The 10,000-nt window shown below is 43.4% G+C and overlaps 2 protein-coding genes across 4 annotated transcripts in view; one reads left to right on the plus strand and one right to left on the minus strand.

Annotated features, from left to right (window-relative positions):
* LOC123502281 overlaps nt 1-10,000 on the minus strand; it is a 409,114-nt gene that overhangs the window by 9,988 nt on the left and 389,126 nt on the right. The gene's annotated exons all lie outside the window — the stretch shown is intronic.
* The window catches only part of LOC123502272 (GPI mannosyltransferase 2-like), a 6,116-nt gene continuing 565 nt past the window's right edge, over nt 4,450-10,000 (plus strand). The window contains exons 1-8 of one of the 3 annotated variants that reach the window (XM_045251486.1): nt 4,451-4,628; nt 4,830-4,913; nt 6,307-6,839; nt 7,426-7,570; nt 7,954-8,112; nt 8,671-8,784; nt 9,111-9,281; nt 9,600-10,000. The exon at nt 9,600-10,000 is cut by the window's right edge and continues 565 nt beyond it. In XM_045251486.1, the coding sequence (XP_045107421.1) occupies nt 4,554-4,628; nt 4,830-4,913; nt 6,307-6,839; nt 7,426-7,570; nt 7,954-8,112; nt 8,671-8,784; nt 9,111-9,281; nt 9,600-9,863 (1,545 nt within the window). In that variant the 5' untranslated portion in view covers nt 4,451-4,553 and the 3' untranslated portion in view covers nt 9,864-10,000. Of the gene's footprint in view, nt 4,629-4,829; nt 4,950-6,306; nt 6,840-7,425; nt 7,571-7,953; nt 8,113-8,670; nt 8,785-9,110; nt 9,282-9,599 lie in introns of those variants that run through there. The other 2 variants (XM_045251488.1, XM_045251489.1) reach the window with 2 other exon arrangements.

Consider the following 10,000-nt stretch of genomic DNA (forward strand, 5'->3'; position numbering starts at 1 on the left):
TGGTGCGAGGAACCAGGAGTCTGCGATTGACTACATGCTAGTGAATGGGAGAATGCGTGAAATTGTTGACCGTATGTGGATAGATGAAGATGGGATGATTGACATAGTCTCAGACCATAACATGCTGGTGCTAGAATGTAAGTTGAATGGAAGAGACGGAACAAATGCCAAGATCAAGAGGAAAAAGTGGAGGTTGAGAGATGCAGGATGGGAAAATTTCCAGGTGGACTTGAGCGAGAGAAGATGGGAGGATGAGAGCATGAGTGGTGTGGATGAACTGAATGACAGATTTGTAGAGAATGTGAAGAACGCAGCAGCCAGTCAGATAGGGTATGTAAGAACAAGTGCTAGAAACCATAAAAGTAGGCCGTGGTGGATTGATGAGATTAGAGATGCTAGGAAGGAAAGAAAGAGACTGATTAGGGTGTGCAGACAGTTAAGAAAGAGGAGACATGAGAGTGAGGAGGCTGAAAGTGAGTACCTGAATGCATGGACAGCGTATGTGAGTCAGCAGCGAGTGACGAAGCGAAAGATAATGAATGCTAAAGTTAAATGTGAGAAAAATGTGATTCAGTCCTTTAGAGAGAAAGGTGTGGAAGGTGGTCGTGAATGGTACAGATTCCTGAGGGGTGAGGGGATGCCTGGCAGTGAGAATGTGGAGAGCCTGAAGGTGAATGGGGCAGTGGTGACTGATAAGGAAGAAATGAGAAGGGCAATAAAAGAGTTTTGGGAAGAGATTGGAGGTGTAGGTGAGGTCTTTGATGTGGGTGAAGGACGTGTGACACTGGAGAGAAAGGATGCATATGAGTTGAATGAAAGGATCAGCAGGGAGGAGGTGGAGAAATGTGTGAAGAAGCAGAAGAATGGGAAGGCAGCAGGGCCGGATGAGATACCTTATGAATTGTACAAAATGGAGGAGAGGTTGTGATTGATAGGGTGACTGAGGTGTTTAACCAGGTGTGGGAGGAGGAGAGAGTGCCGAGAATGTGGAATGAATGCAGGGTGACTTTGCTGCATAAGGGAGGGTAAAAGAGTAAGAATGAGTTGAAAAACTACAGGCCAATTGCGTTAGTTAACACAGTAGGAAAAGTGTTCAGTGAAGTTCTGAATGAAAGATTGTGTAAATGGATTGAGAGAGTTGGAGTGTTAGGTGAAGAGCAGAATGGGTTCCGTATGGACAGGAGAGCTGAAGACAATATGTTTGTGGTGAATGAATTGATTGAGAGAAAGAAGAAAGATGGTAGCAAGTTATACTTAGGTTTTCTAGACATAGAGAAAGCATATGATAGGGTGAACAGAGAAATGCTAGGTAGAGTGCTAGAAAAGATTGGGTTAAGTGCAAAGATAGTTAACATAGTGCGAAGTATGTATGTGGATATAAGAGCTAAGTATAAACTAGGAGATGTAGAGACAGACTGGGTGAAGAGTGAAAGAGGAGTTAGGCAGGGTTGCATATTATCACCAACCCTCTTTAGCTTATATACAGAGGAACTGGCTGCTCGATTGAGGAGAATGAATGCAGGTGTAAATGTGGGGAATGATATGTGTGCTCTTGTATGCAGATGATGATGTTGTTATGAGTGAGTCGGCAGAAGATGATGTGTTGTTTTATTTTTCCTGACACTAGGTCAGCAGGGCTATATAGAACCCTCGAGGGTTATGAAAATATTCATTTTCTGTTGAGGGGGCAATCCATGCCTGAAGGCAGGACTGCAGGGCTAACACATTCACTCGCACATACATTCACACATACATGCAAAGAGAGTAAGTTGGATAGAGGGGCATTTTTCCGTCTATGGTGGTGGCGCATTGGAGACAATGTCAATCAGAAGGGTGGCGGTGGTCTCGGCTAGTAGGCGTGCTGCTGCCTCTCTGGCGTGTGGGTGTTCAGGGTGTGGGTATCCTTGGTTTGGTGTTCTTAGTCTTCTTGTGTTAGTACACTCCAGTATGTAGTGTAGAAGTGGCTTGTGTGTGGGTGTTTCGCAGAGGGAGCAAAATGTGAGAGGGTTGTCGTTATGAATTTCGCTCAGGCAGGGATATCCAAGCCTTAGTCTGTGAATATCTGCTCTGACGCGTGGGTGTGTGCTTGGGGGAAGTTGCAGGACCTGCCCATTTGTGGCGTGGCTGTACTATGTGGCAGATGGGGAGCCGTTGGCCACCTCATTGGCGTGTTCCGCAGAGTGCAGGTGCTTCACTTGAGTTTTAATTTTTTGCTTGATTTGGGCCATGCTGGGATAGATGGTGATGTCAGGGTCGGGGCGCCTAGTTGCATGTCTTGACGCTTCGTCTGCACACTCGTTGCCATGGATTTGTGCGTGTCCCGGAATCCAAGTGAAGGTGATGTGCGTGCCCCATTCCCGGAGTCGTGAAGCGAGGGAACGGATGTGGGTGATGAGGTTTACATTGTTTTGTGGCCAGGGGTGTTGTATGGCTTGTAGGGCGGCTTTGGAGTCAGTGGCGATGAGTGCGCTTGGTGGTATGGTGGTGGTTAGGTGTTGAAATGCCTCCCTTATCGCCACTAGCTCTGTCTGAGTGGAGGAGGCAACATCAGTGAGGCGCCACTGTCTTGAGACATCCTCTGTTATAAAAGCTGCGCCTGCAGCACCAGTCTCTGGGTTGACTGACCCATCGGTGTATATGGTGGTAGTGTGGCTGTCGGTGAGTGGAAGGAGGTGGGTTAGTGTTTCACCTCTTAGAATAGCAGGGTGGAAGTTGGCTTTGGGAGAGTGAAGCCAGGTTTGTTCGACGGCGAAGGGAGTCTGCCATGGAGGTGTGGCTACATAGTCTGGCTGTGGTTTGTCCTGTCCCTTATGTTGGATTGTGTTAGCAACGCTTGTTGCGAGTAGTGCAGCTGCTGCTCTGCGTACCCAAGTTTGTTTGAAGAGTCGTGGGTCGCGGTTTAGCTCGGCCAGTACTTTAAGAGGGGCGGAGAAAGGACGAGACGATGCTGACACTTTTGCTATCAGACAGGATGTCAGCTGGGACATCCTGTGGCTGACAACCACTAGCTGGGTTTCGGCTCTCAGATTGAGGACTTTGGTTCATCTAGGAGCAGAGACAATTAGCCTGAGCACATTGTTCTGCAGCTGTGCTGGGGAGGCTGTTCGGCAGAAGAGCTTCAGAGTTTGCTTGATGTTGTAGATGGGTATGGAAGAGACTTTGGAGTGAGATTTAGCAGTGAAAAGAGCAAGGTAATGGTTGTGAATGGGTCAGAAGATGAGAGGAACTCAGTGTGGAGACTAGGTGAGAACAAGATGCAACAGACAGATGAATACAAGTACCTGGGGATGTGGATGAGTCCAGTTGGCTGCGTGAAGACAAAGAATGAGAAGATAAGCATGGTGAGTCAGTGGGTAGGTCAGCTAGGAAGTGCAGCAAGGATGAGGGCGAGTAAATATGACGTGCTGCGAGAAGTTTGGAAGAGCATGGCTGTTTCGAGCATCGTGTATGGTATGGATGTGATTGCATAGAATGAAAGTGAACTAGAAAAGTTAGAAATAGGGCAGAATAGAGTTGCAAGAATGGCACTTAATGCACCTAGATATGCAGCAGTAGAGACTCTTAGGGGAGACATGGGTTGGAGCACTTTTAGTGAAAGGTATGTAAAAGCGACCCAATGGTATAAGGCTAGGTTAGAGCGAATAAATGATGCTAGAATAGTGAGAAAAGTGTTTCTGTGGAATGTCAGTAGCAAGTGGGGGAAAAAATGTGTCAGGATGGTGGTGAAGAGTGGTCTAATAGCTAGTTGGGCTTTTCAGCAGGTAGAAGGAAGGCACTTAGAGAAGGACTGGAGTATGATAGTTAGAAATGGAGAGGGTAGAGAATGGGGTGTAAGGAAGTGGAGGAGTGAGATAGACAGAGTAGTGAAAGGTGTGGGACTGAGTGACTGGAGGAATAGGATTGAGCAAAAGAGTACCTTGGAATGGTATAGAAAGAAAGAGGCCCCAATGTATGAAAAGTGGTATGATGGAAGCCTGGGTGGGGACCTTCTCTTCCGAGCTAGGGCACAGTGCATGGATGTGAATGCAAGGAATTATAGATGGTCTGAGTCCCGCAGCAAAGTGTGCCAGATGTGTGACGTGGGAGAGGATGAGACGGTGGAGCATGTGGTACTGGAGTGTGTGAAGTATGCCAGAGACAGGTATGAGATGATGCAAATGGTGCTGAGGAAGCTGGGGCATGACAGAGTGGAGATGACAGGAAGGGAATGGATGGTGGTGCTGCTGGGACTCTGTGGGGAGACGAATGAAAGGATGATTGAGGCTGTAAAAGAGTTCCTGGAGAGAATGTGGCGTGCTAGATGTAGGAACTAGTGGTGTGAAAGATGGTGATTGCCCTCTTTGTTGTTTGTGTGTTTTTTTTTTTTTTTTCTTATTTTCCCTACAGGCTCTGCCGATACAAAGGCCTGACTCAGAAGAAATTCTGCGTCACCTGTAGCATCAAGATCAAGATCAAGTGACGTCTGACTGCCTTGGGCCCTTCACTGACAGGGGCAGTCGCCTTGCCACCAGCGAGTAACTAGTGTTTTTGTTTTTATTGTTCCATAACTCAGTATGAAGACCTACACGCTGAGGGAGAAGGTGAAGGGCGTGGCTGTAGCATCTAGGGCGGCGGTGCTGGCGCTGCAGGTTAGTTGGGACAAGTAGATAAAGCGAGGCGGGATCAGTAGATTATGTTGTTATTGCTTGACTGCATTATTATTGTAGATTTTTTTTTTTTATTGCGGTTGACTGTTCCATTATTACTACATTTATTCTGTAATCGTCATTACCATTATTATTATTGTAATGTGACAAGTACACATTACCATAATTCATTGCTTCCCTAAGATGGTGTCCAACTTAATGCTGCCAGACCACCAGGCAGATGCATTCGTATCGCCTGAGGACCCTGCTGAGCTGCCCATGTCGTTGGTGAGTCTGCCCCGATGCAGGAGGTGCTTGTTTTAGGTACATTGAGTTTATACAAGGGTGTTTTAAAGTGCTCACTTGTTAGACATTTTTTCCTTTCTTTTCATCATCTTCACACGTCATTATAATCTCTGGTTAATGATTACTGTAAGTCCTTTTCTCACTGTACTTTACATTTATTTATTTATTTATTTATTCTTGTTTCACATGGGAAGCTGTTATTGACTCATGTTGGTAACTTTGAAAATCAACACACCATGCCAGAGACAGCAATAGGTTAGATTTGGGTTAGGGTACGTTAAGTCTGTTTTGGGTTTGCTTGGTAAGGGAAACTGAAATAGACCAAATTTGCATTTTCAATAAATATTCTAAGGAAAAAGAAAAAAAATCATTTAACCCTTAAAGTACGGTGATCGTATATGTACGATTGTAGCGTCATGTGTGAGAGACGGGGATCGTACGTATAATCATGATTTTTCCGCGCTAAACCTTTGAATCTCTCCCCCTCACTATTGGTCCTAGGGCAAGTGGAGGTATCTGGCATCTTTTCTCACTCACGTGCTTGAGCGTTGAAAAATATGTTCCCTCACAATAGGTCATCTTTTCCCATTTCGAGTCAACATCTGGCAACCCCCATGACCCGGAGGGAAGAAACGGTACTCCGAGTGATGTTATGTCAGTGTGACTCGGTAATGACATTGAGGAGAGATGAAAATTAAGACAGTTATTTTTTTTATTGAGACAGAAGAAAGTGAAGACTCCAGTAGTGATTCTGATAGTGATCTGGGAGACAGAGACCAACCCTCACAGCGACGTTCATAAACCTCCTCACGTAGCCTATTCCCCTCAAGCAATGCGCTGGTGTGTGTCACCCATGGTTGCCTCTACAGGACTGTGCTAGTCGACCAAGTCACGTGAATCCCATTGCTAATAAGAGTTGCCAGATTCCAGTTATTATAGATATCCACAATACTTGTAATATGTGGTTTCTTGTTCTTTTCCTGTTTTGCACATCATTTCATATATCGGAGTTTGCATTTTCTTGACATGAAAGTGCAAAAGTTCCTACTTTTACATCAAATTCAAATGCCCAAAAAGAGAGAGAGAGAGAGAGTGGTGTTATTGGAGCTATTTCTTAGGGGTGGGTTCTGCCATGAATTTTTTTATATGCAATAACTTTGCTCTCAGAGGTCATAACATGTTAAAAACTACATCGTTGTACTCAGAATAACACAAAAAAATGTTTTTATAAGGAAATTTTTTTAGCATTTTTGACGTGTGATTTTTCCCCATTGTAACAGACGGAAAGTAAATCAACCGCCCGTACTTTAGGGGTTAAGACAGAAAGGAGTTGTAAATTTTCATCAGATTGCTCTCTCTTCTGTGATGATGACAGGCAGACCAGGTGGTGAGGTGGGTGCTTGGAGGATTTGTTCGCTGGGACGCTCACTATTTCATGCACATCGCCCAGTATGGCTACACACACGAGAACACCCTGGCCTTCTTCCCTCTCTTCCCTCTACTGGTGCGCTGTGTGGCTGCTGTCATTGGCGTGCCCTTGCTGTACTTCCTCAACTACTACAGCATCCTGCTCATCTCTGCTGTGTTTGTCAACTTCATCTTGTTTGTGCAGACTGCGATTGTCTTCCACAAACTGAGCGAGAATGTGCTGAAAGATGAGGCACTGGCATACCATGCAGCTCTCCTCTTCTGCATCAATCCTGCCAGTGTATTCTTTTCAGCACCTTACTCAGAGGGGCTCTTTGCATTCCTCACCTTCTCAGCACTCCTTTTCAATGAAACACACAGCTCCTCGTCCTTTGGTGCAGCGGTGTTTGGTCTGGCCTCCTCTGCACGCTCCAATGGCCTTGTCAATGTGGGCTTTGTGCTGTACAGGAAACTTCAGGACTGCTCAAACTATTTCTACAGGTATGGCTCTCTTGGTAAAAGGTGAAATGTGGAGCTTGTAATGTTAGTAGATGGTTGTGCTTTTATTTATTTATTTTTTTATGTAGTGATTTATAATTTTGTTTTAATTTTTTTTCATGTCAAACCACTTGTGCAGGTGTGATCCTGCTGGTGCATGAAAGAGTACTGGTGTGGTGCATGTGTTGGTTTTAGATTAGTTATATACTTTTTTCTATCATATTATGTTCTTGTTAATAATATATTTTCCTTGAGTTTGCAGTAACATAAGATATTTGCATTACATCATGACATATTAATCTTACATTTGTAATAAGAACATGAAAATGAAAAGGAAAATTTTTTATTAGAATTGGCTTTGCTGTTATCTGAAGGATACAACTACAAGATAGACAATCTATGCAGCATTACTTAAACATGAAAGTTTATATTTTTCTCTGCAAGACCCATCATTCATTCCACCACAGTAACATTTTTTAATGTCCACCTTTGTTATGCTTTGATGGACAGAAAGCAACGCTACAATAGCAAGGCAGAGAGGACACAGTATCAATAAATAGAACATGACCACACTCTCTTTATTGTGCAGAATCCGTAATGCCACCACAGAGTCTGGCCAGCTGTCCCTCATCCTAGTGGTGCTTCTCACTATCAACTACACTCTCATTCCTCTCTTCCTGGGCTGCTTTGCTGTGGTGTTACCCTTTGCTGTCTTCCAGATATGGTGTTACATGGTGAGAGTCCTTCTGCTTTCGATATTTCATTGTATTTTTAGACTTGTAGTTTTTGGTATTAAGTTTTTAGTGATTTAATGATATAATGATGATGGCTATGCTGCATTAATTATATATTTTACTGCATTTCTGTGCTTGTAGTTTTAGTATTAAGTTTTTATTTTTTCAGTGATATGAGAGGAATATAACGATCATTGGTGTTGATGTAGTTTCACAATGCATAGATTTCAGTGGTTTTATACTTTACTGTTAAATAATAGTAATTGTTATAAGTTCTTGTAAATTTAACATAACATAATTTTGGAGTCAGTCAGACTTACTGCAAGGAAGAGAAAGGGACACCATACCAGCAAACCTAATCTAAAACACTTACTTTTCCCCAGACTTACTGCAAGGAGGAGGGAAAGGCACCATTATTGCCACCGCACCTTGAAATGTTTGTTCGAGCGAATTTCCTGCACTCCCCAGACCTTGGTGAGGCTGATTGGTGCTTTAACTTTCCTCCCCTGGCTTACTCCCATGTGCAGGATAAGTATTGGGATGTGAGTGTTGGTTTTGTGGAAACATCACAGAAATTGATATGGAGAGAGAGAGAGAGAGAGAGAGAGAGAGCTTGCTTAGTGATTTGTGTGGTAAGAGGAAAGAAGTAATGTTGATGGTAGAAGATTTCATCACTTAACTGACATGTTAGGAGATACAGAGTAAGTTTTGTGAGTATTGCTTGTATTAAGGCATCAGAGTACTAAGACAGATTGATAGATAGAGTGTTAGTTACTTGATTGCCTTTATGAGAGGAAAAATGCAATGTTGACAGATTCACAGTGTCTTAGGTAAGAAAGACTAGTGCTAGTTTTTCTTGAACTGTAACAGTTGTGTGTCACTGGTGAAACTTGGCAGATTACTGTAAGAAAACAATAATGGATGAAATATTGTGACATTCATAATTTCTTTTCCCCCTTGGTAAATTTGTTTAAGAAAAGAATGACAAATGATGAAAGATTTTTTTAATTCTTCTCTCTCTCTCTCTCTCTCTCTCTCTCTCTCTCTCTCTCTCTCTCTCTCTCTCTCTCTCTCTCTCTCTCTCTCTCTCTCTCTCTCAGGTGGGATTTCTGCGCTATTATGAGTTTCGACAAGTCCCAAATTTCATGCTTGCCCTTCCGATGGTCATGATGGTCATTTGCCATGCTGCCTTATACATGGTGGACAATCCTCAGGTAAGCATGCACCAGTGGATGTATATGCTCCGGTATACACACTCCTTTCAAAGTTTTATGAGTCACTGTTAGTTTAAGGTGTTAACTTTCTGTTGAATCTATCTTTATGTATGTGTATTTATGTATGCATTCAGATATATCTATACATACTCACAGATTAAGAACATACCTGAATATAAACATTTTCACAAGACTTTTTTAGTTCAGCAGTGTTAGTTTTTCAGCCAAGTTTTTCAGTCTCACCTTTGCAAAATCTAAGTAACTGAAATAATTAAAACAATTTCTAGTTAGTTCATTAGTTTGAGTGATGGCTGTTTCATTTACAGATCTGCTGGGGCCTGGGCATACCTGTGCCAGCAAGTGAACACGGCACAGGGGAGAAAGACAAGCAGCCCCTCCCGTGGCCTGAGAAAGGGATAAATTCTTGGCGAGTGTTTATCTACACGGCTCACTCCCTGTGTCTGTGTGCCTTTTGTGTGCTGTGTATCCATGTTCAGGTGGGTGATGCTTATCAATACACCCTGAGTGTTGTGATGCATGCTGATACTCTTCACTTTGCTATGAATGAGTGTTGTGTTGCAAGTTGGAAAGACCAATATCTCTGAGTGTCTGTGTGTTCATGACCAAGTGGATGTTGCTTACTGATATCTTCTAAAGTATTGAAAGTTTAGAATACAAATTCAGAAGACACAATTGATAGCAAAGGTAGTGATTGAAGGATGGAGTAGTTTAACTGGGCACTGGCCTACAACAATAACAACAACAAAAATGGAAGATAATTTCCTTACCTTTTGGATTGGTTTGTTTGATGACAGGTTACCACAAGACTGCTCTGCTCCAGCTGTCCTGTTGTGTACTGGTTTGCTGCCCACCTGTTGAGTGATACCAGGAAGCCTAAGGTTGGCAAGGAGAAGGCCTCCAGCTGTCCTGAGACACAGGCCAACCTCACCAAGAGATATAAAGTGGCACTGTTCTCAGAGTGCCCAAAGTCCTTCTGGGGTCAAGTGGTTCTGTCATATTTCATTCTCTATTTTGTAATGGGCATTGTACTGTACTCTAACTTTCTTCCTTGGACGTGAGGCTTGCCTGTGCTATAGTTGTTACATTCCATTTTGAATATCTTAGGATTTTCTCTCCTTCACTGATAATAGGCCTACACTTTAGATTCAACATTGGAATCACATTCAGCCAGGCAGCTGTTGTGCTGCCCCCCCCA

The sequence above is a fragment of the Portunus trituberculatus genome, chromosome 11, assembly GCF_017591435.1.
Source record: "Portunus trituberculatus isolate SZX2019 chromosome 11, ASM1759143v1, whole genome shotgun sequence".
In the NCBI taxonomy this organism is placed as follows: Eukaryota; Metazoa; Arthropoda; class Malacostraca; order Decapoda; family Portunidae; genus Portunus; species Portunus trituberculatus.